Here is a 16441-nt window from a genome sequence, read left to right on the forward strand (position 1 = left end):
CTTTCAAGAATTGAAAGATTCTGGCATTGTACCAGATGCATGGAAAATTGCAAGTGTTACTCCACTATTTAAGGAGGGTGGGAGGCAGTAGAAAGGAAACAATAGACCTGTTAGCCTGCCATCAGTGGTTGGGAAGTTGTTAGAATTGATTGTTAGGGATGAGTTGACAGAGTACCTGGAGGCACATGACAAGATAGGCCAAAACCAGCATGCATTCCTGAAAGGAAAATCCTGCCTGACTAACCTACTGCAATCTTTTGAGGAAATTACAAGCAAGGTAGACAAAGGAGATGCAGTAGCTGTGGTGTACCTGGATTTTCAGAAAGCCTTTGACAGGGTCCCTCACATGAAGCTGCTTGGCAAGATAAGAGCCCATGGAATTACAGGGGAGTTTCTAGCATGGGCGGTGCACTTGCGGATCAGCAGAAAACAGAGAGTGGGAATAAAAGCATCCTCTTCTCCTGGCTGCTGGTTACCAGTGGAGTTCCACTGGGGTCGGTGTTGGGACAACTGCTTTTTACAATGTATGTCAATGATTCGGACTATGGTATTAATGGATTTGTGGCTAAATTTGCCAATGATACAAGATAAGTGGAGGAGCAGGTAGTGTTGAGGAAACAGAGAGCCTGCAGAGAGACATAGACAGTTTAGTGGAATGGGCAAAGAAGTGACAAATGAAGTATAATGTGAGAAAGTGTATGGTCATGCACTTTGGTGGAAGAAATAAATGGGCAGACTATTACTTAGATGGGAAGAGAATTCAAAACGCAGAGATGCAAAGAGATTTGGGAGTCCGTGTGCAGGGTACCCTAAAAGTTAAACTTCAGGATGAGTCGGTATTGAAGAAGGCGAATGCAATGATGGCATTCATTTCTAGAGGTATAGAATATAAGAGCCGGGATGTGATGTTGAGGCTCTATAAGGCACTTGTGAGACCACACTTGGAGTACTGTGTGCAGTTTTGGGCTCCTTAGTTTAGAAAGAATATACTGACATTGGAGAGGGTTCAGAGAAGGTTCATGAGAATGATTCCAGAAATGAAAGGGTTACCGTATGAGGAACATCTGGCAGCTCTTGGGCTGTATTCCCTGGTGTTCAGGAGAATGAGCGGGGATCTCATAGAAAAATTCTGAATGTTAAAAGGCTTGAACAGATTAGATATGGCAAAGTTATTTTCCATGGTAGTGGAGTCTAGGACAAGAGGGCACGACTTCAGGATTAAAGGATGTCCATTTAGAACAGAGATGCAGAGAAATTACTTTAGTCAGAGGGTGGTAAATCTGTGGAATTTGTTGCTTGAGCGGCTGTGGAGGCCAAGTCATTGGGTGCATTTAAGGCAGCTATAGATAGGTTCTGTAAAGGAGATGTTGGAGACAGGCTTTTTAAACAAAGAGAGGTGGGTGCCTGGGGTGGTGGTAGAGGGAGATACGATAGAGGCACTTAAGACACGCTTAGGTAGGCATATAAATGCGAGGAAAATGAAGGGACCTGGGCATTGTGTAGGCATAATAAATTAGTTTAGTTGACCAGTTGATTCCTAATTTATTTGGCTCAGCACAACATTGTGGGCTGAAGGGTCTGCTCCTGTGTTATACTGTTAGATGTTGCTCAAAATATTCTTGTGTTGACTGATCAGGTGAGTCATTTTTATTGCTCCGTGAAAACCTAATTCCTTTTAGACCACTAAAAAGACAAATACATGCTGAGGACAACTACACAGCTGTAACTTTCATACCTATTATTCCATTTATTAAAGAGAACAACTGATTATTGCATTTATTTACATAGAAAATGTCATTGGTGAAGCTCAATTAACAATGGCTGATTAATTAAGGATCTGTTCAGTTGCAGCCTTACACAATTTAGTTTCCTGCACCCGGGAGGCATTGCAGATCTATAACTAATTACTCACAGAAGAAGTAAACTGCCAAATGTAGATTATTGTTTTCCAATATTGTGCTTTAACCGGCACCTCAAGAGATCACTTCCTATTAAGCTATTGTTAATTTCCCTTGTCTAACACCAGATGTCCTTAACCCTTTCAAAGAAGTACAATGTTATAGACCGAGCAACCACATTAGCATCACTCAAACAATGAACCGTGATGCTATTCACATCATGGAGTGACATTTTCAATCAAGGATGTGATGAAGATCACTAATTTATGTCTTAATGATGTCATTAAAATAGACACATTTCTCTCAAGTATTATTTGCCAATATGGTTTGGATATAATACAAAGAAGAGACTTGTACATTATCAGTTAGTGTTGGCCTCAAATATCAATGGGAACAACATTAAATTTTAACCCAATGTCTTCTCAGTGACTTTTCTTTGCATGGTTGCTTGCTCTGTTAGGACCAGAGGGCACGACTTCAGAATAGAAGTACAGTATATCCCTTTAAAACAGAGATGAGGAGGAATTTCTTTTGGCAGATGGTGGCGAATCTGTGGAATTCATTGCCACAGATGGTGTTGGAGGCCAAGTCATTGGGTATCTTTAAAGTAGAAGTTGATAGATTCTTGGTTAGTAAAAATGTCAAGGGTTATGGGGAGAAGGCAGGAGAATGACGTTGAGGGGAGAAATAAATCAGTCATGATTGAATGGCAGAGCAGACCCGTTGGGTCAAAAGGCCTAATTAGAGCATTATTAGAATGTTTTTGACAAGATCAGGCTACTTGGCCCAACAAAGCTTGCTAAGTTCCTATTCGCATAGTGTGTTGAGATTCTGCTCCTGTGTTTTATGGTCTTCCGGTTACAGTGTCAACCCTTGGGTTCTGGCTGACTATTTATTTTGACCATGCTTCTTGCATTTTTTTTTCAGAATGCCTAATCAGATTTTATCATTTTTTTCCAAGTGGTTTTATATTTATGAATTTGAGTGTCAATTCAATTTTGTGATCATCATTGGTTAAATTATTAATTGAATTAGTTAAGACCTTGCGATCAAAATCTGACAGAGTTACAAGCTCCATACCTGGGAATGATTTGCATTATCCAAACAGCTTCCTGGAGCAATTAAACCACGCACAAGGATAAGTTCATTGTCTTTCATCTGGCAAACGTTCAACGAATTGATGAGATGTGGGAGGTCAGGTGATACAGTATCTAATTTCTAGAAAAACAGAATTGCAAACAAAAGCACTTGGATTATATATTAATTCAATGCCTATCTTTCAAACAGACATTTGGCTTCTACCTCAGCAGGGCAAGGACACCGAACACGTTGGTATGGTAATAACAATACACAATTGCAAGTGAGTGTCAAAAGCCAGAATGAGAATAATTCAATGGAATGGGACACTCCCTTTCCTAAATAATATTGTTTTATTATGATTCAGTGCTTTTGTGGACCAAGTCAGCAATATTAGTATTTAATCTGAGAATAATCATATTTAAATTTCAGAGGCATCCGTCAGAGTATTTAAACATATATCTCTGGATTATTATTCTATAGCTTGTCTTACTGATTGTTTGAAAAGTAATGTTTAAGGAGTGAAAGCTAGACATTTTTCCTGACACAAAATACTTTTGATGCTAGAGAACTAAAATTAAAACAGAAAATGCTAAAGATACTTAACAAGTCAGGCAGCACCTGTGAAGAAAGAAATGTTACAGGTCAATTACATCAACAGAACTTGACAGATGAAAAGCCATCACTGATATCAAGTGTATCAAGTCAGAGTGCAATATCAGTGTAAGAGTTTTCATTATGCACACAGCTATCTCCAAATTCATCTCAAGTGGCCTCAGGCGCTGAGCTCAGAATTGATCGGCATGTAATGCATCTGTGATGCTGTTTTCTAGGTTAAGTAACCAATAGGTTAATGAGATAATGCAATTATGTGTAAAATGATGGATAAATGATGACACTGTTTGAAGATTCCCAGTGATCTCTTGTTACATGTTATCTGAACTGGCAGAAAAGAGGCCTTTTTTTCCAGATTTATCATCCAGTATTCTGAGACTTTAGCATCTCTCATCCAGGGTAAAATTTAACACTGAACCACATCCACATTCTGAATGGCACGCTGCAGGCACTTACGTTCACTGCAATTTTAAAAATAATTTTCAAAGTTACTTGTGAATGAAGTTGATTTGATTCATGAATAACTTTAACAACATAATAATCTATTTACCGATAAATTGATAGGGAAAATAGATCAAATAATCATGTGTGAATTGACAAGAATATGTGAATGTGTGAATGTGAGTGAATGACAACAAGGTGTGAAAAGTATAGGCAGGACAGTGGATGTGGTTTAGGATCAATCATGTTCTGATTAAGTTGCAGAGCTGTAAAGTCTATTTCTTATGTTGTTAGAATGATTTCTTCCTTACACCCTGAAATATTCAATTAAGCCAATAGTTAAAGTGACTGTTCTTAGAATTGTTCCTTACAATTTTATCTGAAAGCCAAACTCGTTGCTTAAGTAGCTGACGGTAAATTCAGACAAAAATGTCGTACAGGGAGAGTGCAGAGGAGATTTACAGGGATGTTGCCTGATGAGGGGCATTAATCGTGTGGATAGTCAGAGGCATTTTCCCGGGGCTGAAATGGCTAACACGGGAGGGCATAGCTTTAAGGTGCTTGGAAGTAGGTACCAAGGGGATGTTAGGGGCAAGTTTTTCACACACAGAGTGGTGGGTGCGTGGAATGCACTGCTGGCAGCGGTGGTGGAAGCGGATACAATAGGGTCTTTTAAGAGCCTCTTAGGAGCTTAGAAAAATAGAGGGCTTGCGCTAGAGAAATTCTAGGCAGTCTCTAGAGTAGGTTACATGGTCGGCACAACTTTGTGGGCTGAAGGGCCTTTAATGTGCTGTAAATTTCTATGTTTTATATTCTATTTAATTGCCGATATCTCAGACTGTAACTCCTGTGTTTCGGGCTTTGTGGAATAATTTTATCCTTGTTCTCTTACCTGCTGCAGTTCTTTACTTTTGATATTTGTATCCACTCCATCAAGGTTTACAAAGCAGATCTAGAGAGATTACAAATAACATCTGAATTCAGCTCATAAACACACATGTAATTGAGTCTACACAAGGCTAAAAGGTCATCTATTTCTAGTAAGATGCTTGTAGTCCAGACAGATTATAGCAAGACGAATTTAAGTGGTAGCATGATAAAATTCAAACTCTGAGTTGTGGTGGGTTGTGACCAAAAGGAGGTCAGTGAGTCACCCAAAACACAGAAGCAAAACACTGTGTATTAACTCTCTGATAAGACATCTGCCTGAAATATGAATTCTGTTTCTCTTTTCACAGATAAAAGAAAAGAATCATTTCATGGACTGAAACTCAAAGAAAACTGTCAGACCAAGCAAAATCTATCTGCACCTGAACTATGGAGTATGAACCTATGAGTAATTTCACAGAATTGGTATTGTCGGAGCCATGCGTCTGTTGTCTGTCTGCTTTGTATACTGTGTTGCATGTTTATTATGTCTATTATGGGAACTAGTCACATGATTGGGGGTTACATACAACATGGATTAAAACAGGAAATCATAAACCAATGATCAAGATTTACCATGGGAAAGAGTTTGGGAATCAGGGAGGGGTTTTCACTTGCCTACCTTCTGTCAGGAAAAGGATGGGGGCATTAGTTTGGCTGGGCAAGGGAACAAAAGGATCTTCAACCCTCAGAGGGAGTCAAGAGCTGCCAGACTGCAAGCTTTGGGAGTGTCAACGTGAAGGTTTAAGGACCTGAGGACAGAGACAGATGCTCGTCGTGGAGGTCTTTCATTCCAAAACAGCCTTCTCCTGCTGCTCTAAAGTCTGTTGCCATCTGTCTCTAGGAAGACTCTGGGATCAGCATTGGTAGCGGCGAAAACCATGAAAATAAGATTTCCCCAGTTGGCAATTTTATGTAACGCTGTTGTCAAAGAGTGGCTAACCATCTGTCCTGTGGATGGGGAAGAAAATTAATCCACGGAGGAATTACCCAGCTGAGTGGCACTGATAAGCTTCTCCAACTGGTTTCCCTGTTTTGTTTTGTATTTGCTGATTTCAGGCAGAATAGCTGTGAAAATTATGCCTAATAATATGCGTTTAAATTTCTTGTCAATCAATATTGGTAAATGAGGAACAACTGACACAATTCCTCGTAATTTTAATAAGGATGAGTGTAGGATCACATTAAATTATGAGAAAATTAATGATAAAGTATTGATTTATAGACAAATAGGTGAAATATAGAGCCAGCAGGCCCTTTACATATATCTGGGTTATGAAGTGGACAAAGAAACAACAAGAAAGTGAGAAAAGAATGAACATATCATCATGTGATAGATTTAGTATATATATATATAAAAACTAGAAAAATAAAAATCAGGAGCATAGAGAATAAATGGGTAGAGATTAGTCCTCGTATACATACAAAAGAACGATGTATTGACATTGAACTTTCCCTCCAAAATTAAGTCCCTCTAGCAAACAAAAATACCTTTTAGCCTTCATGTTGAAATTTCTAATTAGTCCAACAGGCCTTCAGAGGGAGCAATCCATTCTTTTTTCAAACATTGAAAGAATTTCAAGCTTTAAGCTGTCCCATAATTCTGGTTAATTTGCTCTGAATCCATTCCAATCTTTATATTTTTTCTTATCTGTTCTTCAGGGGTCAATCTCTCAGGACTGAGGGTGACTTGCATCCACTCAGTTCTGTGGGCTATGAGGTGGCTTATGGGGGCAATATGGGATCCGCAATCTTTACCACAGGCAAGAGGGAGCTGCTTGATGGAGTGGGTGGTAAATAGTTGAGAGGTGGTGCATTCCCTCCATTGTCTTTACTGGGCCTCCGTTTGCTGCTGACGGATACAGTCAGAATCAGATTCAGAAGTAGATTCAGACTTATTATCTCTGACAATGCAGCAAAATTTGTTGTTTTGCACTAGCCATGTAGTGTAATGCAAAAAAAAATCACTATAAGAAATAAGACAATAAGGAATATAACAAAATAAGTAAGTTCAAAAAGTAAGCAAAAGCAGTGTTCATGGGATTGTAGACCATTCAGAAATCTGTTGGTGGAGGGGAAGAAGCTTTTGTTAAAACTTTGAGTGCTCATCTTCAGGCTCCTGAATCTCCTCCAGTTTGAGATATTGAATATCATCCTGAATGCTGCTTCTCAATTTTAAACAACCACAGCCCAGGAGTCAGTGGAAATGTTCCACTTTAATTGAGGATTCTTTAACAACATCACTGAATCATTCACCCGCCAATCCTTGATGTGATAGAGCTCAGAGTCGACTGCCTGTTTTGTGATTCTGGTGTTGTAAGCTCTTGGCCTTCCCAACAAAGTTACTTCAGTGTAATTAGTTTTCATGGTTCAGCATCAGAGGCTGAAGAGAAACTGCAGATGCTGGAAATCTGGATCAACACACACAAAATGCTGGGGAAGTGCAAGTGGGTCAGGCGGAAAGCAATATATAGACAGGCTCCATTGATGCTGCCTGATCAGCCGAGTTCCTCCAGCATTCTGAGCACCATCTTCCTTAAAGGGTGGTCAAAGATGTAGCTATGGGAATTTGCTTGGTTTCAAGCTCTTTGTGGGATATGTGGAATGGACCTTGTTCCTGTCCTACTCAGGTTCCCTCCCTGAACATTTTCGCCAGTCTTCAAACCTGCATTGATGTTTCTTCCTCTGCGGAATTTTTGTTTCTATTACACTTAATTTCCATCAGCTCGCACAGCCATGAGGCTCATCTCTGCAGAATGTATTGTGGACCAGAGGTACAGATAACAGTACAGAAACTGCAGTCTCAATCCTCTTTGTAAACCCATGTCCTTATCCACACGATTTGCTGAACTCTAAAAATACAGACTTCTGAATAATTGGAGAAGCTACCCTTTATTCCTTCATCCCTTCCCTTCCGTTTCTGGATTTGTCTGTCTTTATCTCAGGTCAGCAGCTAACATCCATTTCAAGCTCATAGATTCCAATAGTTAACAAAACTTGCTCAAGCCCAAGACTCGATTCATTCTCCACTTCCCCCATTTCTGCTAGACATGCCCAGATTTTTCACACAGGTACTGAGATATTTTCCTTTTTCTTAATCATATCTTCCCCTCTACTGCAGTGGATGCAACCTTCAATCGTTTCTCATCTATCACCCACGCCTTCCTCTCATTCCATCTTTGCCTGGCTTATATCTCCTCCTGCTTTTGTTGGGGTGACTGTGCCATTGTGTCAGACAATGTGCGCAGCTTGAAGCATATACATGTAATCATAACATGTTCAGTCTAGATAAAATAAATAGCCTGCTGGAGCAAATTGATCCTGCAGGGTTTCAACACAAAGTCAACAATTCCTTTCTTCCCTGCTGCTCGACCCGTTGAGTTGCTCCTGCAAATTGTTCCTCCAAATTCTAGATTCTGTGGACTCCTGTGTCTTCAGCCAAGAATTGCTAGGATATTATGAAAGGAAACTTGGAAAATTATGGCTTTCTTTGCCTCAGAGATTAATGAATCAATCAATTAATGAATTAATTGAGAGATAGCGCTGAATAGGCCTTCCGGCCCTTCGAGCTGCTTGCCCAGCAACCCCCTGATCTAATCCTAGCCTAATGACAGGACAATTTTCAATGCCCAACTCACCTATCAACCGGTAGGTCTTTGGACTTATGGGAGGAAACCAAGGCACCCTGAGGTAACCAACATGGTCACGGGGAGAACATACATAATCCTTACAAGGCTGTGATGGGAATTGAATCCAGGTCACTGGAACAGTAAAGCGTTGTGCTAATCGCCATGCACCCCCACCCCACCCAACCATTTAAGAAGTGAAGTGAGAAATGTTTTGAAGATTGTGAAGGGCTGTGATATGTGGTGGAAAATTGTGCGCTTTTTATGATCTCTCCGAGTAATGGAAATAAGCAATCTACTTGCTGCCATATCTTCACCTCCTGCCTTATGTCTATGCTGCTGACGGTGATGGATTTCCTGTGAGTGGACTGATCTATGTAATGTCATGGGTTCTCTCGGGAGTCCCTGCTTGATTTGAGGAAGCTGCCTTGGGGTTAGTGGGGAATTGCTGTGCTTCTTAGGTGCTTGTTCCAGCTAAGCATGACTTACTGTCTGAGTCCTCAAAGGAACATGTCTGTGTTTTATTTTATTTTAGAAATTCTTATGGAAGGAGTGCAATCAATCACACTATAACTGCCTGAACATAAACATTTGGATGCTCACCAGAAGTGAAAACAAGTTGCTACGTTCCAATATGGTAAACTGGTAAGAAAGTTGTCCGTTCTTGGTACAATACATTAAATTAGCAAAGTTAGCAATATGAACATACAGGTAAGAAATTTAAGTTACTTTTGTCCTGCATGCCTTTATTAAAATATTACCAAAAGTTAACGACAGGAAAAAATACCATTCTCTCATTACTGAAATATGAGATTTCCCAACCGCCTGGTAAAGTGTCTTTTGCTTGAAACATTATTGCTTGTTTCTCTCTCCACAGCTATAGTCTGCTTTTCTGAGTTCTGATACTTTTACTTTAGAGTTCCAACACACATGGTATTTTCCTTTTGTATTTCCCGCTATTGACATATTCTGGAATAAATGTATCTGCACAATAGTATTAAGATGTTCACTGTCAGTAAAGTTGTTGGAGTCAATCTGGGAAAACCTTCAAATGTCAGGAAATTAGTTACTGAGCTCTGCGGAGGGAGAGCTAACATTCTGGAAGGATGGATGTAGATGGTCTAAATGATGAACAATACTACTGTCTTTGCACTCCAGTTTCGCCATATAATGCACAGTATAACAACGCAAACTATTGCTATTGTAGAAATGTATTAAACCCAATCAAAGCTCACTAAAAGAGCTGAAAATATTATGCTTAAATGAATATTCATGCAGTCGCGTGTGATAAATTTAACTCTCCTTGATTTTGACTATTTGTAATCTAGGAGGTAATGATGCATGAAATCGTATTTGATTATTTTTAGTTCAACCATTTACTGCACTGATGGGTTCAGTGAGTTTATTCAGTACATGCCCTCTGATTTAATCTCCTGAACCCCTGCTGATTATTTTACATTCATCTACATTGAATTGCACTTGCCATGAACCAGAAAGGGCTGAAATAATTTTGAATTAACTTTGTCTCATATTATTTGGTTTGTATTAATTATCATATTTATTATTTACAAACTACTTTTTATAAAATAAACTACATATTTGGTAATTCAAATACATTATATGTTTCATAACTATTAAAATCTGGGTGTTAAGAAAACAGAAAACAACTCAGCAGACCCGAATGTTATATTTTGCAATGAAATTCTGCTCTGTATTTTCTGTAGGCAATGCATGACACATGAGAAAGTGTGTAATTAATCAGATCATTTTGACATCTTTTGTGTTTTTAAATGTAGAATGAAAGCAATCTACAGTAGATCAATCTTTTGAAAAGCCTTTTCAATCTTCAGTATTGTATAAAAATACATTATTTACAGAGGAATAAGACCCATTAGAAAAAGATGCCAATAACACAAGACATCAACTTGCATGTTGAATGACATGAATAAAAGGGCTAATAAATAGAAAGATACCTTATTGATCCTAAAGGAAATTAGTTTCAAAGTAACATTACAAGTGCACAGATATACAAATATTAGAAGAGAAGTAAGAAAGAATAAAAAGTAAGTTACCTCAATCAGTCTAACAGGAGGGGTACATCACTTCCTCGGCCATAGAGCCTAATGGCCAAGGGTAAGAACGACCTCATATAGAGCCCTTTGGAGCAGTACAGTTGTCTTAGTCTATGACTAAAAGTGCTCCTCTGTTCAGCCAAGGTGGCATGCAGAGGGTGAGAAACGTTGTCCAGAAGTGCCAAGATTTTCTGTAGGCTCCTTTGTTCTACCACAGCCTCCAGTTTGATTCCTATAACAGAGTGGTCCTTTTTGTACACAGCCTTTTTGTTGGTGCTCCACTCAAGTCTGTCACCAGGTCCACCTCTAGGTACTTATAAGTGCTCACTACAACCGCATCCACATCCACATCCTCACCATCAATACTGATAGGGAGCAGTGCAGGCTTAGCCTTCCTAAAATCCATCACCAATTCATTTGTCTGTCTGACGTTGAGCTGCAGATGATTCAGCTTGCACCATTTGACAAATGGATTTGTTGTTCTGGATATCTCATTAGATGAAGGATGTGAGAACAATAGAGAGGGTTCAGAGGAGATCTACCAGGATTCTGTCCGGATGAGAAGACATGTCTTATGAGGAAAGGTTGAACAAGCTTTGGAGAGGTAGGGGAAGAGGGGTGACTTGATAGAAGTGTATAAGATTATGAGAGGCATAGATAGAGTGTACAGCCAGCACCTCGCAGAGTGGTGTCATAGAAGTAACCTCTTATTCAATGTCAGCAAGACCAAGGAGCTGATTATTGACTTCAGGAGAAGGGAACCAGAGGTCCATGAGCCAGTTCACACCAGAGGATCAGAGGTGGAGAGAGTCAGTAACTTCAAATTCATCTGTGTTATTATTTATTATTTCAGAGGACCTGTCCTGCGTTCAGCATGTAAGTACAACTACTTAGGAGTTTGTGGAGATTCGGCATGACATCTTAAACTTTGACAAGCTTCTGTAGATGTGCTGTGGAGAGTATATTGACCGGCTGCATCACAGCCTGGTGTGGAAACACCAATGCCCTTGAATGGAAAATTCTACCAAAAATACTGGCTACAGCCCAAGCCATCACTGGTAAAGCCTTCACCACCACTGAGCACTTCCACAGGAAAGCAGCATCCATTGTCAGGAACCCCTACCACCCAGGACATGCTCTCTTCTCACTGCTGCCATCAGGGAGAAGGTACAGGAGCTTCAGGGCTCACACCACTAGGTTCAGCAACAGTTATTACTTCATCAGGTTCTTGAACTAAATGGGATAGCTTAATTTAACTTTACTTGCCCTGTCATTAAAATGTTGCCACAAACAATTAACTCACTTTCAAGGACTCTTCATCCAATGATCTTGATATTTATTATTTAATTTATTTAATATTTTTATTTACTTCTTTAAGTATTTGCACAGTTCGTTGTCTTCTGCACATTGGTTGAACGCCCAAGTTTGAGATCTTTCATTGATCCTGTAATGGTTATTATTCTATAGATTTATTATGTCAGCAAGAAATGGAATCTTAGGGTTGTACATGGTGATATACAGTTACTTTAATAAAAAAAAATTACTTTGAACTTTGAACATTTTTCCCAAGAAAGCAATGGCTAATACCAGAGGAAATCCATTTAAGGTGAGTGGAGGAAAGGTAAGAGGAGCTAATGTTTAAAGAATGTATAGCATATGATGGCTGTTTCTTCACTTGTGAAGATCAGGAGGGATGAAGAGTCCTCAGGAGTGACGCTACGGTCGTTAGTGACTGTAGAGGTCAATTCTGGAGCAGTAGGGACGCGGGAACAGCTGGGATGCGTGTGCTTGGGTGGTAGGACCCTCCCTGTGTCTCCTCTTCTCTTCAGCAGTCACCCTTCTGGATCCCTCAAGATTCTTGGCTGCTCCAAGTATCAATGTTCTCCAGCGGTCTCTGTCACAAGCCAGCTGCTGACATTCGTTGACCTTGATATTTGCCTGAGAGAGCTGCTGCTTAAGTTGGTCTTTGTACCTCTTGCGCATGACACCATGATCTCTCTGGCTCTGAGAGAGTTCTCCGTAGAGTACTGCTTTCGGTAACCTGGAGTTGTCCATGCGAGACATGTGGCCTGGTCAGTGGAGCTGCCTGAGCAGCAAAGTGGCTTCGATGCTTGGAAGCTGAGCCTTCTTTAGGACACTGTTGTTGGAGACACGATCCTGCCAGCTGATACCCATGATGGAGCAAAGGCAGCACTGATGGAAGCGCTTGAGCAACTGGATTTGCTTGCGGTACAAGACCCAGGCTTCGGAGCCGTAGAGCAGTGTTGTGACGACGGCAACCCTGTACACCTGGATTTTTGTGGTAGTTCTTCCACACATGTTTTTGGAGGTGCTTAAAGGCACTGCTGGCTCTGGCGACTCGATTGTCAATGTCCCCTACTACCATAGAGTTGTTGGAGGTGGGTGAACTATTCAACTGTGGTGAGAGGGTGGTTGTCAATTGTGATCCAAGGTGGGTGGTTAACACCATGAGGGACTTCTAATGGAGTATCATTGCAGCCAAGGCTGCAAGGGCTGTCGGGTTAATGGTCAGTCCAAAGAAAACAATGTACTGTATACCATATAAAACCTTGAGATTCATCAGGGAAGTGATATAGGAGACTGAAGACACATACTCAACATTTACTGAACAGCTTCTCCTCGACCATCAGATGGACTATAAACTCATAAATACTACCTCATCTTTGTTCTCTTTCAATACTTCTTTATAGAGTTATAGAGTCATGGAGAAATATGGCTCAGAAGCAGGCCCTTTGGCCCATCTAGTCCGTGCTGAATCATTTAAACTGCCTACTCCTATTGACCTGCACTGTGTCCATAGCCCTCCATACCCCTAATATCCACGTACCCATCCAAACTTCTCTTGGACCTTGATATCGAGTTCGCATGCACCACTTGTGCTGGCAGCTCATTCCACACTCTCACCACTCTTTGAGTGATGAAGTTTCCTCTCATGTTTCCCCTTAAACTTTTCACCTTTCACCGTTAACCCATGATCTCTGGTTGGAGTCCCATCCAATCTCAGTGGGAAAAACCTGCTTGCATTTACCCTATCTATACCCCTCATAATTTTGTATTCCTCGATCAAATCACTCAATGTCAGTAAGATGAAAGAGCTGACTGTGGACTTCAGAAAGGGTAAGACGAAGGAACACATACCAATAGAGGGAGCAGAAGTGGAGAAAATGAGCAGTTCCAAGTTCCTGGGTGTCAAGATCTCTGAGGACCTAATCTGGTCCCAACATATCAATGCAGCTATAAAGAAAACAAGACAGGGCGGCTATATTTCATTAGGAGTTTGAAGAGATTTGGATTGTCACCTAAAACACTCGAAAACTTCTATAAATGTATCGTGGAGAGCATTCTGACAGGCTGTATCACTGTCTGGTATGGGTGGGGGAGGGTTGCTACTGCACAAGACCAAAAGAATGTACAGACAGTTGTAAAATTAGTCAGCTCCATCTTGGGTACAAGCCTCCGTGGTATTCAAGACAACTTCAAGGAACGATGCCTCAGAAAGGTGACGACTTTTATTAAGGAACCCTATCACCCAAGATGTGCCCACTTCTCATTGTTACCATCACAAAGGCACACACTCAGCGATTCAGGAACAGCTCCTTCCTCTCTGCCATATGATTCCTAAATGGACATTGAACCCATGAACACTGCCTCCTTTTATTATTTCTATTTTGCACTATTTTTAATCTATTTAATATTCATATATATATACTTACTGTAATTGATTAATTTATTTATTTTATTTTTTTCTTTCTCTATTATTATGTATTGCATTGAACTGCTGCTAAGTTAACAAATTTCACGTCACATGCCAGTGATAAACCTGATTCTGATCGCTTCTCAATTTTCTACATTCCAAGGACTAAAGTCCTAACCTATTTAATCTCCAGACCCAGCAAGTTCCTCGTAAATTTTACAAGGGGTTATTTCTTCAGCAGTTTGAACGGGTCACGACTGCGTAAGTGCGTGGAGGTTGGCTAGTGAGAACAGCAGTAAGAGTTTAAAAGTGAACAGATTTGAAAAGGTAGATACGAGGAAACCTGCAGATGCTGGAAATTCAAGCAACACTCCCTACGCGACTCCCTTGTCTATTTGTCCCCCCCATCCCTTCCCACTGATCTCCCTCCCGGCACATATCCTTGTAAGCAGAACAAGTGCTACACATGCCCTTACATGTCCTCCCTCACTACCGTTCAGGGCCTCAGACAGTCCTTCCAGGTGAGGCAACACTTCACCTGTGAGTCGGCTGGGGTGATATATGTGTCCGGTGCTCCCAGTGCAGCCTTCTATATATTGGCGATACCTGACGCAGACTGGGAGACGGTTTCGCTGAACACCTACGCTCTGTCCGCCAGAGAAAGCAGGATCTCCCAGTGGCCACACATTTTAATTCCACATCACATTCCCATTGACATGTCTATCCATGGCCTCCTCTACTGTAAAGATGAAGCCACACTCAGGTTGGAGGAACAACACCTTATATTCCGTCTGGGTAGCCTCCAACCTGATGGCATGAACATTGACTTCTCTAACTTCCGTTAATGCCCCTCCTCCCCTTCACACCCCATCCTTATTTATTTAATATATTTTTTATATTTTTTATTTTTTCCCCCTTTTTTTCTCTCTCTTTTTTCTCCCTCTGTCCCTCTCACTATAACTCCTTGCCTGTTCTCCACCCTCCGGGCTCCCCTCCCCCCTTCTCTTTCTTCCCAGGCTTCCCATCCCATGATCCTTTCCCTTCTCCAGCTCATTCCTCTCATATCCCTTTTGCCAATCACCTGTCTAGCTCTTGGCTCCATTCCTCCCCCCCCTGTCTTCTCCTATCATTTCGGATCTCCCCCTCCCCCTCCCACTTTCAAATCTCTTACTATCTCTTCTTTCAGTTAGTCCTGACGGAGGGTCTCAACCCGAAACGTGGACTGTACCTCTTCCTATAGATGCTGCCGGGTCTGCTGCGTTCACCATCACTTTTTGTGTGAGTTGAAAAGGTGATAGTTATTTCTTCAGCAGTTTGAGCGGGGCACAACTGCGCAAGCACGTGGGTGTCGGCCAGTGAGAACAGCGGGAAGAGTTTAAAAGGAAGACAGATTTACAGAGCGGGCGTCGGAGTAGTGGGAGACAGAGTAGGAAGGCTTTGGCTCAATGGGGCTTTGGCGATGAAGGTTCGAGGCCAGGTAGGTTATCTGTTTAAAATAAAGACAGAAAGTATGCGTGTGAGGCCGGCTTTCTGTGCTCGTTGTCAGATGTGGGAGGTCCTGGACAGTCGCGGCCTCTCGGACGACCACATCTGCACCAGGTGCATCAAGCTGCAGTTCCTTGGGGACCGAACCAGGGAGCTGGAGATGCAGCTTGATGACATTTGTCTGGTCAGGGAGAGTGAGGATGTGATAGAGAGGAGCTATAGGCAAGTAGTCACCCCGGGACCACAGGAGACAGAGAAGTGGTTAACAGTCAGGAGGGGGAAGGGCAAGAAGCAGGTACTAGAGAGCACCCCAGTGACTGTCCCCCTTAACAACAAGTACTCCTGTTTGAGTACTGTTGGGGGGAACAACCTACCTGGGGGAGCAACAGTGGCCACACTTGTGGCACAGAGTCTGGCCCTGTGGCTCAGATGGGTAGGGAAAGGAAGAGTGACAGGGGACTCTGTAGTTAGGGGGTCAGATGTGGACGCAGGAAAGAAACGCAGATGGTAGTTTGCCTCCCAGGTGCCAGGGTCCAGGATGTTTCTGATCGCGTCCACGATATCTTGAAATAGGAAGGAAAGCAG

At 41.4% G+C, this 16441-nt stretch overlaps 1 protein-coding gene across 1 annotated transcript in view; it reads right to left on the reverse strand.

Annotated features, from left to right (window-relative positions):
- sphkap (SPHK1 interactor, AKAP domain containing) overlaps positions 1-16441 on the reverse strand; it is a 138113-nt gene that overhangs the window by 63967 nt on the left and 57705 nt on the right. Inside the window, exons 4-5 of the mRNA XM_072256941.1 lie at positions 4924-4983; positions 2979-3116 (exon numbers count right to left, since the gene is read on the reverse strand). Coding sequence (XP_072113042.1) covers positions 2979-3116; positions 4924-4983 — 198 coding nt within the window. The remainder of the gene's footprint in view (positions 1-2978; positions 3117-4923; positions 4984-16441) is intronic.

Source organism: Mobula birostris, chromosome 4 (genome assembly GCF_030028105.1).
Source record: "Mobula birostris isolate sMobBir1 chromosome 4, sMobBir1.hap1, whole genome shotgun sequence".
Lineage (NCBI taxonomy): Eukaryota > Metazoa > Chordata > Chondrichthyes > Myliobatiformes > Myliobatidae > Mobula > Mobula birostris.